General features: G+C 51.7%; 1 protein-coding gene across 4 annotated transcripts in view; it reads right to left on the bottom strand.

The window, feature by feature from the left end:
* HIPK2 (homeodomain interacting protein kinase 2) overlaps positions 1 to 17,612 on the bottom strand; it is a 204,958-nt gene that overhangs the window by 131,235 nt on the left and 56,111 nt on the right. For all 4 annotated transcript variants that reach the window (XM_047762979.1, XM_047762981.1, XM_047762978.1 and 1 more), the window contains exon 2: positions 8,976 to 10,062. In XM_047762979.1, coding sequence (XP_047618935.1) covers positions 8,976 to 10,062 — 1,087 coding nt within the window. The remainder of the gene's footprint in view (positions 1 to 8,975; positions 10,063 to 17,612) is intronic.

The following is a 17,612-nucleotide window of genomic DNA, read 5'->3' as shown; positions in this document are numbered from 1 at the left end:
TGATGTATCTGTTGGCTAATCTGAAACAAACTGTTGCTGGGAGAAGAGGTAAGGAGGAAGCGGGGTCGCAGGGGTGTTTCTGCTGAAACCGGATCAAAATGGAGCAACCAAGATTTCCTTTGATAGAAAAGACATCATGTTACTTTCCACAGTCCCGAGGAGCTGTGCCGGCTGCCCTGGGCCCGAGGTTTAGGTCAACAGGGAAGGGACCTGGAGGAGAGACTACAAGCAGCGGTGCACAGACGGGTTCCTGGAGGGTGACACCGTGAGCTGAGCTGCAAGGACACGAGGCCACCAGTACCATTCATTCCTTCATTTGGCCCGTTGGTCACCTGCTCCTGCAGCAAAGGAGCCTGGGGAAGTAGTTCCTACACTGTCCCCTCGGCATGTGGCAGAGACCAACTCGCCTCCACCTCAGCCCTCGGCTCCTGACACTCATTCAGGCCCCTCCCGCGGCTCAAGCACCTTCTTAGCCCAGAGGATTCAAGTCTGCCTGAAAAGGCATTTCCCCTCTATTCCCTTTCCATTCAAAATGCCACATGTAATTGGTGGGGAAGACAAAACCGGACCCCCCGGGCATGGGACGGAGCTCCCATTTTAGAGCTTTTGCGGTGAAAACCACGGTCTTTCTGACCTTGACCGCGGCTGCCAGCGTCTGTTTCGGACCCCATGTCATTGGAGTCTGCTCAGGCCCACCCAGTCCCCACATGAGCTCGGCCCAAACAAAGGCACAGGAGACCAACACCCTTGGGGACCCTCAGAGCCACAGCTGCCTTCTTTCCGGGGCACGATCCCAGAGGCTACGGCAGGCTCCTCGGAGGGAGAATGGGGCAGCCCCCCCAGTTCCCCCTGGTATCAACCCCCTTCCCTGCCTTCTGCTTCCTGAGCTCTTCCGCCAGACAGACGCCCTGTAACCAAGCCCTGTCTCAGGCTGTGCTTTTGGGGACACTTAATCCATGATGATTGCGTCTACAATGTCATCATCTCCATCCCTGCCCAGGACCCAACCCCAGAGCCCCATTCCTCCATTGGCTCTAACACCCCGTGAGCCAGCAGCGCAGGGCACTAAGGGAGAAAGGGCGCGCTGGGCTCCACCTGCCCTGCGAGGCCATGGCTGGGCACATCCCCTGGGAAGGCGGGTGAGGGGTGGGGAAAGGATGCCCCATCTGTCCTCACTGCTCAGAGACCCCAGCCGTGGGAGGGCCAAGGGCAGGAGAGAGAGGGTCCATTCCTCGGGGAGAGCACCCAGGACTCGGAACATCCCAGCGGCCCCGGGAGAGGGGCACAGGGACTCCAGGGCAACGCGCTCCGCCTTCTCGCTTTCCACGTCCAAGCGGCGAGGACGTGGACGAGGGCAGTGGCGCCTGGCACACCCACCGCTGGCTCCCCGGGGACAGCTCATTCCATTCCAGATGTGGGGGCCAAGCTGCATAGCTGAGGGCACTCCTACTCGTTTCTTGAAACCTCAGCACAAAGCACAGTGTCTGGCACATCTTCGGAATTCAAAAAATTACTTGTTCGGTGCATAAATGAGGGTTATGGTCCTGAACCCAGCTTGGGTTCCCGGGAGAGCTCGGTGGCTCCTCAGCAGCAAGCGCTACACCAACGGCAAATTATGCACAAGTCATGTCTGCTAATGTCTCTGCCGCCCACGCTTCCCCCATCCACCCGCAGAGCCCTTCCTGTCGCCCGCGCCAACCACGTTTGGATCATCACTGTCACCACCATCGAGGCAGAAGGTGTTTGACCACAAAAAAAAAAAAGTCTAACAACGAGGCCCCCTGGAGGGGCAACCAGCCACTCAGACGGAAGGCCAGCAGCTACACACCAGGCTGTCAAGAGTGGGCCCACGTCCCCCGTTTCGATGGGGCAGATAGTAAACCCCCTCTGGAGGATGACAGGCTCTGGGATCCAGGCCACCTAGAGCAGCAGTTCTCGAAGGACAAAATAATTCTAAAAGTTTAAATAAATGAAAACACTGGCAGGAAACCTCTGGAGGTGATGGTGAGGTGATGGTGTTTGAGGCATACATGAGTTTCACAAGAGTACAGACTTTTCTCCAAACTCATCAAGTTGTACACATCAAATATGTCCAGTTTTTCTAAGTCAATCATACCTCAATAAAGTGGCTTTAAAAAAAGAATGAGGGAGTCCCGTAGTGGCTTGGCAGTAATGAACTCGACTAGTATCCATGAGGTTTTAGGCCTCGATCCCTGGCCTTGCTCAGCAGGTTAAGGATCTGGCATTACTCTGAGCTGTGGGGTAGGTCGCAGACTCGGCTCAGACCCCTTGTTGCTGTGATTGTGGTGTAGGCTGGGCTGCAGCTCCAATTTGACCCCTAGCCTGGAAACTTCCATATACTGAGGGTATGGCCCTAAAAAGGCAAAAAAAAAAAAAAAAAGGCTGCAGAGCTGGTATTAAATCTATGTCACCTGGCTCCACCCCCAGAGAGCCTGCCAGTTAGATTCATTTTGCAACCCAGGAATCTCCATTTTGAACAAGCACATGGGTGACACTGCGGCAGGAAGGGCTTTGGATCACACTTGGAACGGGTTTATACGCTGAGCCCAGGAGTGGTTCCAGCCCTACTGTCCTCAGGCTTGGGGACATGCAGCAGGGCTGAAAACTGGGCTACCTTTCCAGGGAATCGACATGGCTTCTGCACCTGGGCTCTTGACCTCTGGGGTCGCTCCAGTTGGCTCATGCGATCTGTGAAGGCATATAGTTTTTCAATGTCTTTGAAGTTGTGCGTGTTTGGTGCATGTGTCTGTGCGTCTCCCTCCCCGTGGCAGGCACCTATGGACGTCAGCATCTTTGCTGTCACCGAGGTGTTCGCAGACACACCTAGGTCTGCATGTGTCACGATGGGCTTACACGGTGTTTACTGAGTTTATTCATGTGACTGTGTGTGCATGCATGTGTGTTTCACCTGGGCAGAGAAAACACTCACACACACAGAGATGCAGAGAGGCTCTTGCTTTAATTATTTCACACCACAGAAGACCTTAATTTCAAGGTATTTCACCACACGACTCGAGGCCCTAGAGACAAGCAAGGGAAAAGTGATGATCACGTAACAGCCCAGGTAACTGCTTGCTTCTCCTCAGAGAAGAAACTGCAACTAAAAGCCTTCATACATTTCTTGTTTTTTGGTTTTGTTTTTTATTTTGTCTTTTTAGGGCTGCGCCCGCAGCACATGGAGGTTCCCAGGCAAGGGGTCGAATTGGAGCGGTAGCCACCTGCCTACACCACAGCCACAGCCACGCCAGATCCGAGCCACACCTGCGACCTACACCACAGCTCACGGCAACGCCAGGTCCTTAACCCACTGAGCGAGGCCAGGGATCGAACCCGCAACCTCATGGTTCCCAGTCAGATTCGTTTCCACTGCACCACGACGGGAACTCTAGCCTTCACATATTTCTACCCACCTCCCCCACGCGGGTGAATGAGACTGTGAGGGAGTTGAATATTTCACTCGATATTCTCAAGTGTAAACTAGCACCTTTTTCCAATGTATCTGCTAGTAACAAATGGTAAATTAATTGAAAAGGCTAATGCCTTAATGCAGTTGCTTTCAGAGCTCGTCTTGTCAATCCAACTTAACTTCCAGTCAGCAATCTTTTCCACCTTGTCATCTGCACACACGACACTTTCTGAAACTATTTTTAAGGTTTCATTAAGCGATGCCCCCTTTCTAAAAAACGTTGCTATAGTTGGTGTACAACGCTCTGTCAATTTGTGCTGCGCAGCAATGTGACCCAGTTACACATGTACAGACATTCTTTTTCCACGTTATCCTCCACACGTTCCATGCTCCATCACAAGGGATGAGACACGGTGCCTCAGAGTATGGGGTCATCTTCCCCGTTGATGGGGAGGCGATGACGGAGGGTTCCCACTGTGGGCTGAGGCCATGGCCCCAGTCCACAGGGGGCTGAACCACAGACCGAACCCCCAACTCCGGCCAACTGTCTCCTAAGTGGATCCCCCCAGGAGTGTGGGTGGCTCACAGCTGACACTGTACCCATCTAATGACTCAGGGGGACACAGTCAGCTGGGGACGGACGGGGCTGGGGCTGGAGCTAAAGTCTCTCAGGTCTCCTTCCAGAGCCTATTGCGTGACAGCAGGGGAGGGACCTGAGACCAAGTCCTGGAGACCCGAGATGCACCGTTGTGCCTTAGGGAAAGCCGGGCCCGTCAACAAAAGACAAAACTCTTCCCTCTAAGGCAGCTCTGCAATCTCACTACCAGAGTTTCAAAGCACTGAACGTGTCCACATTTATACTGCGGGTGGGGGTAGGGGGATTAGAACCCAGAGCCCCTTCCCTTTATTCAGGAATAACTGCTCTTGTCTCCTAGCCTCTGGGTCGCCCCCACCCGCCCAGCTTCTCAGGCTGCATCCAACTGATTAACCTCACCGACATCCTTAGCTTCACTGACTCACTCCTTCATTAAATCCAAGCCCTCACGCCTCCATCCAAACGCTCCCTTGTCGGACCTCCCTCACCCAACCCTTACAGGTGTCACTGCAGTGCCCCTGGGAACTTCCACATGCTGAAGCTGCAGCCCTAAAAAACAAACAAACAAAACAAACAACAACAAAAAAGATGGACCTCAAGAGTCCTTCAATATGGCTCTTGTTCTATAAACCTTTCCTATTAAACGATCTTGCAAAAGCTTTCATTGACTGAGTTTTTTTTACCCGTTTTTTCCTCATCACTGGTTCCCTAGAGTCTCAATGAATATCTGCCAAGTGATCAAACAACTGCAATCTCAAAGTACTGGAACTACACTCTAGCAGATTTGTTCGCGTCTTTTCATCTCCTCAGACCAACCGTGGACTCCTCCAGGTGAGAGGTCATGCCTTATGTCCTACCTTTCAGCGCACCTACCGCAGGACACACAGCAGGTACCCAAGGAATGTTGGATGAATTGAACTGAATTAACACAGCTCTCCACCCCTACCTAGAACCACTATGGAATCGACTTGAACACGGTCTCTGCGACCAAAAGACCCGAACCAAAAGGTTAGATTATTTTGAAAAAGCAAATTACTGGCCATGTTTTATGTCCGAAATTTTTATGCTCCTCCTTTTTTTCAATCCTAGTAATCGTCTGAAGTGGGTCCAACCAAATTGAGACACAGTATTTCTCTCTCTCTCTTTTTTTTAATGGCCACACCTGCGGCATATGGAAGTTTCCAGGCCAGGGGTCAAATCAGAGCGGCAGCTTCTGTCTACCCCACACCCAGAGCGACCCCAGATCTGACCCACGTCTGTGACCTAGACGGCAGCTTGTGGTAACACCGGATCCTTAACCCAGAAACACAGTATTTCGAAGAGGCTGGAGCAGAAACAAAAAATCCACACATGTGAACCGCTGACTATCTCCTGCCTGAGTGGTGTGTCTTTTTGTTTGTTTTTTCCTAAGTGGAGCTTAATATTGGCTCTTGTTTTTAATGCACTGGTCTCGCTAACAGTGGAAACACCCCAACATCAATTTACTGCTGCTTGCTCTAAAAAATAAGTGGCATCACTGTAGAATCAAATGCAATAGTCCCCCTTTATCCACAATCAACCACAACCCAGAAACATTAAGAGAAAGATTCCAGAAATAAACAATGCCTAGTGTTAAACTGCCTACTGTTCTGAGCAGTGTGATAAAAATCTCAAGTCCGATCTCTCCTGCCCAGGATGTGAATCATCACTTTGTCCAGCGTGTCCCACCCCCCTATTGGCCCCTCAGTAGCCAAGTCAGTTTTCAGATGGGCTCTTGAGGTGTCTTGGCGCTGGGGTCCTGTAGCCCTCATTGTACTTAACAATGGCCCTGGAGTGATGCCGGCAACTCAGATACGCCAAAGAGAAGCTGGAAAGTGCTTCCTTTACGTGAAAAGGTGAAGGTGGTCTATTTAGCAAGGAAAGAAAAAGACAGTCGGCTGAGGTTGCTAAGATCTACAGTAAGAATGAACCCTCTCTCCGTTACATGGTGAAGAAGGAGAAAAGAAATCTGTGCTAGTGTTGCTGTAGCACCTCTAAGTGTGAGTTCCAGCCACAGTGCATGATAAGTGCTTGGTTACGATGGAAGACACTGAATTTGCACAATCAGATATTGTGAGAGAGAGCGAGCGCATGTACATAACTTTTATTACAGTCTCCTGGTATACCTGTTCTATTTTAACATTAGTTATTGTCGTTAATCTCTTAACTGTGCCTAATTTATAACTTACACTTTTATCACAGGTACGTATGCATAGAAAGCCAACGAGTACATATAGGGTTCGGTACTAGCCTCAGATTCGGGCATCCACTGGTGATTCTGAACGTAACCCTGAGGATAAGGCAGGCACTTCCAAGGCACATGAGCAGAAGCACACAGAATTACCTCCAACTCCATTCCTCAGGGTGTGAACTCGTGAGAGGTGACACCATTAAGGAAATTCCTTTCTCCCAGCGCGGGCCTCAGACACGGGCCCAAGCTCACCTCCAATTCCCCCGTGGTGCATCCCGGCACACGTGTACATGTGTGTACTTGAAAGTCCCAGGAGGACTTTCTCCAGGGACGCCCCTCTGGAGACTGTGGGGTGGTGGGTGGCACCCTGGTAGAGGTGTGCGCTTAACAAGCTCTCCGGGTGATTCTTAGGCACCATCCAGCCAAAGAACCAGTATGGTTTGACAATCAACGAGGTAACAGACCTTCAGGTTGGAAGGTCACCTTGGAAGGGGCTCTCCACACATCAGACTTTAATAATGGAAAGAGCAGCCTCTGCTTCCTGCAGAACACACGGTCGGCCTGCCCCTGAGAACACCTGCGGAGGTACGCCTGACCTCCACAAACACGTGCCTACAGCCGGGAAACAGCTCCCCACGGCACAGCTGCTCCTCCAGGTCCCCCCACGGGGACAGGAACAGCTCTTTACAGCACAGCATCGCCACGTCACTAGGCAGAGACGAGGGGGCGCTGGGACAGTGAACACTGTCATTTACAAACGAGACGGCCCAGGTATGCATTCTCCCCTCTCGAAGTGAGAGGGCATCCAGCTCAGATGCGGGGGCCCCCGGAGGACCCAGGTCCTGGACCCATGGGGTGAGGACTCCTTTGCTCCAGGCGGCTCCAAGAGACAGGACCTCAGGATGGAGCTGAGGACGTCTTGCTCAGGTTCACAAAGGGGAGCTGGAGAGCCTTCCCCCACCCGGCTCCCCTCCCTTGTAAGGGGCAAAGCGATCGGGAAAATCAGCTGGGTGATGGTGGCCGGGGGCTGGCTGTCCCACACAGCTAGGGTTAGCACCGACGGCTGGGGACTGTCCTTGCACCCTCAGGCTGCTGTGTGGTGGGACACCACTCCGGGGCTCCTGGGGGACAGATGGGACACTGCGACCAATTCAGAGATAAAGCATCACTGCGGGCAGGAAAGCTGGGCTGGCTTTGACGTTGACTGTGCCCTTGAAGGCAGGGCGGGGCGCGGGGGGCCACGGTGAAGACACTTGTCTTTTTGGCCAAAGTGACCCCAAAGGAAAAGGTTACCGTGTTCAGAAGTTCAGTCATGTAAGTGCGAATGACAGGGGGTCACATGACACCCACTTCCCAGGGAAATGGGGGTGCAGGGGCCATAAGTGGAAGGCGTAGAGGGGAGTCAATGAAAGCCCTGGACCCTCGGCAAACAGACCTCCACACCTGATGACAGGGCGGTTTCTCTTGCTGCCAGACCTCCTGGGCCCCCAGTGCCCGGGCACCGGGGCAGACGGGAGAGCACAGTAGGCCTGGGAGTGGGTCTGCGGAGAGAGGGGTGGGTGCCCAGGGTCTCGTGCAAACACGAGAGTGCCTAAGAGTCCTGAAGTCACTTCGATTCATCAAGTTTTGTTCTCACTCTCTTGCCTTTTAAACAGTTTTAAAAAGCCCTTTTACAAGTTGCTATGCTCAGTTTTTAATAAACTCAAATAAAGCCAGTATTGTTCACGAAACAGCATCAAGATAACTAGTAAAAGCCTGAGCAGCCCACCTTGGCTGCAGTTCGCCCTCAGTGCAGGCCAAGACCTAGGAAGAAGCGGCCTCTGGCGTGTTGCAGGGCACCCCTTGGCCAGGGCACTGGACGGGCTGAGGACCGGCGGTGATGGTGACCTGAGGTGATGCCACCCCAAGCTCAGAGAAGGACACTTTCTAAAAAGAGGGCCTGCAGTTCCCACCCAGCCGCCTCCTCCACCCACTTCCCGGGGCCCTCCGCCTTCTAGCGCAGCTCCCCTTCCTGGGCAGCCACAGTGCTGGGGTCCGCCTCCCTCTCCACACAGCTCTGATGGGAAATGCCTGGCTCTGGGGCCCTCAGCCGACCCCCCGAGTGTAAGAAGAGTGAGTGGGAGGACCCAGGTGAGCCGGAGAGGGTCCACCCCTCCTGAGCCCAGCAGGTGGAGCAGGAGCCAGGCTCCTCCTCAGAGGCTGGGAAATGCCTCCTACAGGGAGAGCGGGGCTTGGGGAGGGAGGGGCAGCACCAGAGGAGGGGCCTGGAAACCTGAGTCAGGATGAAGATAATTCAGGCGAGGGGGCGCGTACAGGGAGGAGGAGAGGGGACATAAGGTCATGTAGGAGGTCACACAGGGAGACCTGCTGGTCCGCCTCAGAGCAGGTGACAGGCCAGCTGTGCCCACACACAGAAGCCAGGCTGACCTCATAACGCAACAAGCCCCTCCCTCGTCACCCCTGTCTGGATTCTTCTCATCCCTGCTGACCTGGCTCCCCTGCCACGCCTCCAGTCTTTGCTCCCAGCCCCCGGGAATCCCTCCCAACGCCAGAACGTCTGTGCCAGGAATCTGACCTGGCTCCATTCTTACACGGCTGCTCAGCCTCATCTCGATGTGCACATGGCCCGATTTCCCGACTAAACGATGAATCGCTTGAGGGCGGCGATGTTCTCTCCCCCGCAGGGACCAACCAACGCTGCGCCTCCTCTGTGAACCCCGCCGGGGCGGGGCAAAGGGCCTTACCTGTAATACCTGGACTGCAAGTAGGTGGAGCACACAGCCTTGGACACGTGACTGGCTGACCCAAAGTCGATGACCTTGACTCGGTACGGCTGTCTAGAGGGATCGACCAGCATGATGTTCTCCGGTTTGAGGTCGGCATGGATGAGACCGAGGCTTTTTAGTTTCATCAGGGCCGTGGCCACCTGCTGGAGGACCGGGCGAATGTATTTGAGGGGCAAGGGGCTGAACTTGTTCTGCTTCAGAAAGTCATAGAGGTTCTGCTCCAGCATCTCGAAGACCAAGCACGTGTGGTTCTTGTGCTGGAAGCACTCGTAGGCGCGGACGAAGTTGTAGTCGTCGGCGCTCTCCGTGCTCAGGCGCGCCAGGATGCTCACCTCGATCTGACCTTGGCGGGCGTAGGATGGGTGGTTCTTCAGGATCTTGATGGCCACGATCTCATTGGTGCCCCGCTTCCAGCACTTGACCACTTGCCCAAACGTCCCCCGGCCCAGGAACTCCAGAACTTCGTACGTGTTGGTCATGGAGCACAGCACCTCATGCTGGACCAGCTGGTAGTCCCCCTCGCTGTTGGAGCCACTGTTTTTGGAGGTGGCAGTCGAGGTGGTGGCAGTGGCGACAGTGGCCCCACTCGCGGTGTTCTGAATCATGGGTGGGTGCTCTTCGATGATCTGCACGCTGCTCGTGTTCTCAATCTCCTCACTCTTCCGCTTGAGTCCGCATTTTTGGTAGGTGTCGAGAAGGCTCACAGTGCTGCGACGCATGAGGTTGTGCGGGCCACCGAGGACTTGCCCAGTGACAGACGTGCTGCTGGCGGACGTGACGACGATGTGCCCGGCGCTCCCTGGGAAGATGATGGTCTGCTCGTAAGGTAGGCCTGGGTTCGGGATGGGCAGGGAGGCGCTGACGGTGGCGGCGGCGGCTGGCTGCGAAGGCGGCGCGTTCTTGCTCTGGCCATACACCTTGCTGTGCGAGCCGTACCCGGTCATGTCCCAGGTGGAACTCGGCTCTACTTTCAGCTTCTTCACGCTACAGAAGGCACTTGATTGGAGGGTGTGAGGGGAGAAAACTTGCACATGTGAGGCCATACCTGCAGGGAAAAGAAGAGACGGGGAAACAGAGAGCTCAGTCACCGACGCGTGAACCAAGCCACGCAGCCGCTTCGGGGTGGCGCCGCGGCCCCAGGCCCTGCAGTCTTCTTCCCATCTCGAAAGAAGGTCCGCAAAGCGAGTCGGCTCCACCCCGAGGTACAGGCTGGGCACTTGGTCTGTGGGCCCCGCAAGTTCCCGTGTTTCACGTGCCACCAGCGGGAGGGTGGGGGGCTGGGAGAGCCAAGACTCAGGGATACTGGGACTCCCCCCGGTGGTCTAATGGTTGGACTTGGCGCTGTCACCTGCTGGGGCCCGGGTTCAGTCCCTGGTCTGGGAACCGAGATGCCACATGGACCTGCTGCACGTCGAGGCCAAAAACCAGATAAATAAAAAAAAGACTCAGAGACAGAATACCAGGACTTGGGAGTTTGTTTTTTTTTTTTTTTTCTTTAAATAAACACTGTTTGTGATAGAAACAAATCCCTCCTCATCGGGATGCAATCCTATTAAAACTGAAGACTGGGGAGGTCCCGTTGTGACACAGTGGAAACGAATCCGACTAGGAACCATGAGGTTTCGGGTTGGATCCCTGGCCTCGCTCAGTGGGTTAAGGATCCCATGTTGCCGTGAGCTGTGGTGTAGGTCGCAGACATGGCTTGGATCTGGTGTTGCTGTGGCTGTGGCATCATCTGGTGGCAACAGCTCTGATTAGGCCCCTAGCCTGGGAACCTCCATATGCTGTGGGTGCAGCCCTAAAAAGACAAAAGACAAACAACAACAACAACAAAAAACCCCAAAACTGAAGACTGTATGAGATGGTCCAGGGAATGGTCATATACTTAGTTGTCCCATGTGGTCAGCTACTCCTGGCCGCTGACCCTAAAACTGTCAGGTTAACTCACTGGAGGAAACATCTTCCCACAGAGGTCAGATCGTGGAGCCCCTTGTGATCTGCTGGCTTCTGGATGAACTGTAATTACCCCCTGGCATCTTAGTCACCTCAATTCTGCAGGGCCGAGTCAATCAGCAGTTGGTCTGGTGTTTTCACGCAGATAGTCTAAAACATTTTATCAGCGTTTTTTGGAGGGGAGCGGGCAGCACAATTCATGGGCTCTATGCACTCGCTTTTCCTGTGAATTTCATACAGCAATACATTTATCTAGAAAGTACTATTATTTTATATCAAAATCTCACCTACGATTGAGACAACCTCAGAAATCGAATGACGGAACACTGTCTGACTTATAACTATGGTGATATCAGACGCAAACAAACATTTAAAGAAAATGTACTCAGGCTAAAAGATAAGGCCATCAGGAAGGATAAGTCCTCGCAGGTCAAGGCTGAAGCAAACACCGCCCACCTTCTCAGCTGCAGGTGAGAAACATCTCCCACAAAAGCACAAAGATGGCATTTCCATCAGCACCGTTGGTGGTTAGCCACTCTGTGTTTGTGTATGCACCCCGGGACGCAGACCTGGGGTGCTCATTTAACGTTTTCCTTTTCACCTCGTTGGTCATCACACGAGGCCACCCTCTCAGCCACGACCCACCTTGCACCTTGTCCAGAAGCCCGAGGCCGGCAGCCTGGCTTTCCGCCTTCACCCTCTTCATGTCAAAACATCCCTGAATTTACCTCCCTTCTCCACTGTCTCCTCCGTCCTTCAGGGCTCAGAGGAAGAGGTGTCTCCCTGCCAACACTAAGAAGCTCCCCCTCTTCTCACGATTCAAGCTCTCTCACTGTCTCTTGAACTCCACGCCCCCTCTCGTCCACTCCCTTTTGGCTTTCCATTTCTCCCCGTTAACTGGATCCAAATCCTTCGGAGGCGCTTAATAATTAGGTTTTGCCAAAAGAATCCAAGGACAGTCTCTTTCTTCTGCCTTCGGAGGTGCACAAGGAAACTCCAACCTGGAAGGCAGGAGAAGTAATCCTTTCCCTCTTCCCTATACTCAGCGGTCTACGCGCCTCTGCTTCAAGGCTCACTCCTTAATCCACCTCCCGCACACGTCCACGCACTGCAGGACTGCATCTTAAAGGCAAATGACTTCATAAGTGCCTCGTTCGACGGCCTTTCTTTCAGCCCCTATTCTCCTTGACCTCTGAGGAGCATCTGATACTGCTGACCACGACTTCCTCCTTGATGCTCTTATCTGCGCTCTGTGAATCTGTAACCTGCCCATCCTGTATCTGATTGCACACTACGGGCTGGCTGGTTCCTCTTCCTCCTTTGGTATGTGGGCATTTCCAGTACTGGGACTCCGGTCTCTTGGGATTTAAACCGTCATATCTACACAGGCAACCCTTTCGTGTTCATCGCAGGCCAAGCACTCCCTCGTGCCTCCCGCTACAACATCCAAGAGGATCGTCCAAAGATGAAGCCCTTATGTCCCCCGAACACCCTGGCCTTTTCACCCTCCGAGGTAATGTCCTCACGACCAATCATAACAGAGTCGTCTCGTCACTTGGTTCCAAATCCAGGTGTGGATTTACCTTTGATGATTCTTCTCTGCCTCTGTGGACAAGAAGGTGCGGGGTCTCATTGCTCCTTCCTTCAAAATGTCTTTGGCACCGGTCTGTTTCTGTTCTAGCTGCCCCTTCTATGGTTAAAGCACTTACCACCCTCTGGCAGATGAAGGCAAGTGCAGGCATCTGGATGACCTGAGCCCTCTCTGTTCCTCTACTTTGCCCCTATTCAGCCACCAGATGATCTTCCTAGAACATTTCTAAGCATGACACTCCTCTGTCCAAAAACTTTCCATGCTTCCTCAGTGTCTAGAAGATAAATCTGAGGACGCTTAACACCTTCGCATTTTGATTTCGACGGCTTTGTTGGCTTCGCCTGCAACGATTAACCTTTCCGACCCCTCCATTTGAGTTGAGCTGTTCTAGTCACTGTTCGTTGAATGTCTCCGGAATGTCCGACCTGCAGGCTCTTACACCACGGCCCTGCACGCCTTCTCGGCTTTTCTCAACTTACCCAAACAAGAGCCAGTTCAGATGCCTCCTCTTCCCAGAACTCCAACCCACAGTGACATTCCCAACCCTTTGCTCCTAAGGCGCTTATCACACATGCTGCCCATGTGGCCACAAGCTGCACTTCCATCTTGCAAAAATCTCTTACCTTGAATTACCTTTTGTGCTATGTAACTTTTTACAGGATTAAGTCACGTTTCTATAACCAGGCTATATTCTGAGGGTGCAAGCTACAGTTCCTTCCTCTGTCTTCTCCCCCCCCCCCGCCCCTGCCCCCAGCAATGAGCCAGGCTCGTTATACATGGTGGGCATGCAGCTGATGGAATGAAGCATTCTAACTGACCAGACTCCAGGAGAACTTAGTTCTCTGGCTACAGAGCAATTACCAGTCACAAGCACCTCTGGAACCTGGTCTTCCTCTGGGGAATAAAGAAAAACCTGCCAATGCCTTTCCACCTAGACCAAGGCAGAGTCCAGGCAGCTTCTGTCCTGGGGGCAGCAGTCACTTTCTGTGTGTACGTCACCCTGGATGTGCTCTGAGGTCCCAGGGGCAACCTCAGCCTAACACCTGCTCTGAACCCCACCTTGATCCTGATCCCACAGACCCGACAGAGGCTTCCTTCCTTGCTGGGGTCCTGAACTGTGTGATGTGACCACACTTCTGCAGACAGCCTTCTGCCTGACCAGACTCCTCTGGCTTTTGCTCATTCAGAGGTCACACTTGACCTACTCCTCCGACTGCACTTTTTGTTCAAGTCCATCTCCCCTAATTCTATAATGACACAGACAATGGCTTTTCTACATTTCTCAATATTAAAGAAGCAAACTGCTGAAGGTATTTTATACAACCTAGAGATGACCAAGCCCTCGGCTTTTAGTAACTCATCCATTGACGAGGCAAAGCAAAAGAAGCCTTTCGTTTATTCCGTGCAATTTAGCCTGCCCCCCTTCCTTACTCCTCCATCCTCGGCACTTCATGGTGGGAGGGTGCTGAGGGGTCAGAGATGGCAGAAGAAATATGCTGATGTGACATAAAGGAGATGCAGCTCCATTCTCTATTTCACTGTCTCAAAAACTCTCGGTGGATAGGCCAGGGCGGAGAAGTGGAATTTTACAGAGGGGAAGAGAATGGCCTATGACTTATTTGCGACTGGGACGACAGCCAAGCGTCATAAAATTGTGGAAACTGTCACTGGCTACCTCTGGTGACAGATTCCCAGGAGCAGAGAGGGGACCTGCATGGCTAGAAATAGCCTTCACTGCGCCGGCCGCCGCTGCAGACTCTGGCCTGGCCTTGGCGTGGCCGCTCAGCTCCTTTGTAAGGTCAGCAGCCGCTATTCTAAGAGCTGGACGCAATTCCCGAGACAGCCTTATTTTTCCTCCCAGCTTTGCTGAGATATAACCGACACAGAAAATTGTGTACATTTAAGGTGTGCAATATGGAGATTTGATATGCGCATATATCGCGACATTACGACCATAATAAGGTTAGTTATACTTTCACCACCTCATATAATTACCTGTGTGTGTGCGTGTGTGTATGGTGAGAACATTTAAGATTCACTCTCATGGCAACTTTCAAGTACAAAACACAGCATTGTTAAGCCAGTTACCAGGCTGTATATTATATCCCAGAACTTATTATTATTATTATTATTATTTTGTTTTTTTGCCATTTCTAGGGCTGCACCCGCGGAATATGGAGGTTCCCAGGCGAGAGGTTGAATTGGAGCTGTAGCCACCGGCCTACGCCACAGCCACAGCAACGCAGGATCCGAGCCACATCTGCGACCTACACCACAGCTCACGGCAACGCCGGATCCTTAACCCACTGAGCAAGGCCAGGGATCGAACCCACAACCTGATGGTTCCTAGTCGGATTCATTAACCACTGAGCCACCATGGGAGCTCCACATCCCAGAACGTATTTATCTTAGAACTGGAAGTTTGCCGGTACAGCCTTGCTACCTTTACTCTGTAGCGGAGGCCATTTCACTCTGTGAAGCAAACTGCTCAAAGAAAACAGCTAAAGAGAATGTCTTTAATAATAATAATAATAATAATAATAAAATACTATTATTTGTTTTTCAATCTCTAAAATAATCCTAGTAATAACCAAACTTATTTCCAAACATTTCTCCTTGAGAGGACTTTTCTGGAACAACTCCTTCTAATAAGTGGTGCTCAAACGGCACCCAGCCCACACTTTCCGAGTTCCCTTTTTTTTTTTTTTTTGGTCTTTTTAAGGCCTCCAGTGGCATATGGAGGTTCCCAGGCTAGGGGTCCAATCGGAGCTACAGCTGCCGGCCCACGCCACAGCCACAGCAACACCAGATCCTTAACCCACTGAGCGAGGCCAGGGATCAAACCCGCAACCTCATGGATGCTAGTTGGGTTTGTTAACCACTGAGCCATGATGGGAACTCCAACCTTTCACACTCTATTTATCCTGATCCCCGAGGCTGGGGGCAGGAAGGGGGAAGGCCTCTGTGTCTCACCCGAGGAGGAACTGCTTCCTCTCCTTTCGTTCTCTGTTGACCCCCGTCCTCTCCAAGGCCTGCTGCCCTCTTATCTGTCACTCTGCTTTTCAGAAAAGGCAGGGGGCTTAACAGACCTTTTCAGTTGGATCTGATGGCACAATCTCAATTGCTTTTGGGGTCATCTCTGCCCTTCCTACTGGGCTCTTGGAAGGGAACATGAATTTTTCTCCCCCTTCCCTGGGAGACTGGGAGGCTATGACCAGATGGGGGTGAAGCTGGATTTTTGAGCCTGGGTTGTGAGGGAGCCGGGAAATCCCTGGAGGATAAATCTGTAAAACTTACCCCCGCTCCCTGGAGGGGCCGCCAGACCCCGATCATTGCACAGAAGCCTGGGGAGATGCCGGCGTAACTCCGGACGTGACGGCCGCAGTGTCACTCATGTGAAAGCACAGCAGTCACTGCGATTGGGAACTCAAGTTTCTAAAAGGCACGTCCCAATGACCATCTGTCACATAAGCAGGTCAAAATCCCAAACACTGTGTATCAGATATTCATCAGGACCTGACATGCTTGTTAATGTTACAAGTTTATGAGGATGTCTGTTACACAAGTGACCATGAAAAGCACTTAAAAACAGATTTATTAGAATTTGAGTCTGCTTACATCATACAACCATATGTAAGGTATTCCTCCTTGCATAAGGCAAATGAAATACAGCTCCTATAAAATGGGCATTAAAATATATCCTGCAGTTAGCAGAATTTAAGTCCACTACTTGAGAGAAGTCATTTCTTATCACCACAGATACAAAAGACTGCCTCTTTCATGCCTCGCACAAATCTGGGTTCCTGGTTACATTGGGTGCATTTCTGACAGCCTGTAAGCTAAAGGCAATGAAATTCCTGGGGCCCATTTTTGGCCACTTTAATCAAATGCTTATTTTGCACTTTTTTTTTTTTTTTTTTAACTGGGGAAGCTGTGTTCTCTGGTTTGGTTTTTTTGGCTGTACTATGTATGGCATGTGGAAGTTCCCAGGCCAAGGATTGAACCTGTGCCACAGCAGTGACCCGAGTGGCTGCAGTGACAACACTGGATCCTTAACCCACACCACAAGGGAACTCATTTTTTTTTAAATTTTTCATTTTTTTGTTTTTTGATTTTTAATTTTATGGCCACACCTGCAGCATATGGAAGTTCCTGGGCCAGGGGTCGAATCAGAGCTGCAGCTGCCAGCCTACACCACAGCCATGGCAACACTGGATCCCGGCCACATGCTGAAGCTTGTGGCAATGCCAGATCCTTAACCCATTGAATGTGGCCAGGGATGGAACCTGAATCCTCACGGACACTATGTTGGGCTCTTAACCTACCGACTAAGCCACAATGGGAACTCCCTTATTCTGCCTTTAAAAAAAAAAAACATGCATGTAAGTCTGTATTTCATTTTATTTTATTTTATTTTTTGTCTCTCTCTCATTTTAGGGCTGCACCCATGGCATATGGAGGTTCTCAGGTTAGGGGTCCAATTGGAGCTATAGCCACCAACCTATGCCACAGCCACAGCAACGTAGGATCTGAGCTGAGTCTGCAACCTATACCATAGCTCATGGCAACGCCAGATTCTTAACGCACTGAGCGAGGCCAAGTATCGAACCTGTGTCCTCGTGGATGCCAGTCAGGTTTGTTAACCACTGAGCCATGACGGGAACTCCTAAGTCTGTATTTCAAAATACTACTTTTAAAACATCTGCCTTCTACTCTTTATTAGAGATGCTATTTATGTCCATAAAATGCTATCATATTTGACTTCAAACCCTATTAACTCAGGATTCTCCGGATTTTAAAATCTTGAGCACCTAGTACATGCCAAGCTCTGGGCTGGATATTTGGTGGACACAGCAAACACACCTCTGACTTTGTCTGAGGCAACCCAGAATTACCCTTGTTATGCCAGTTCAACTAAAATGTGCATTCTCGCCTCTTTCATTCTTACAAGGGTCCTAGTTTGAAAACAAGGATGTTGGAGTTCCCGTTGTGGCTCAGCAGAAATGAATCTGACTAGCATCCATGAGGATGCAGGTTCAATCCCTGGCCTT

Source organism: Phacochoerus africanus, chromosome 16 (genome assembly GCF_016906955.1).
Source record: "Phacochoerus africanus isolate WHEZ1 chromosome 16, ROS_Pafr_v1, whole genome shotgun sequence".
Taxonomy (NCBI): Eukaryota; Metazoa; Chordata; class Mammalia; order Artiodactyla; family Suidae; genus Phacochoerus; species Phacochoerus africanus.
This window is presented reverse-complemented; position numbering and strand designations above follow the sequence as displayed.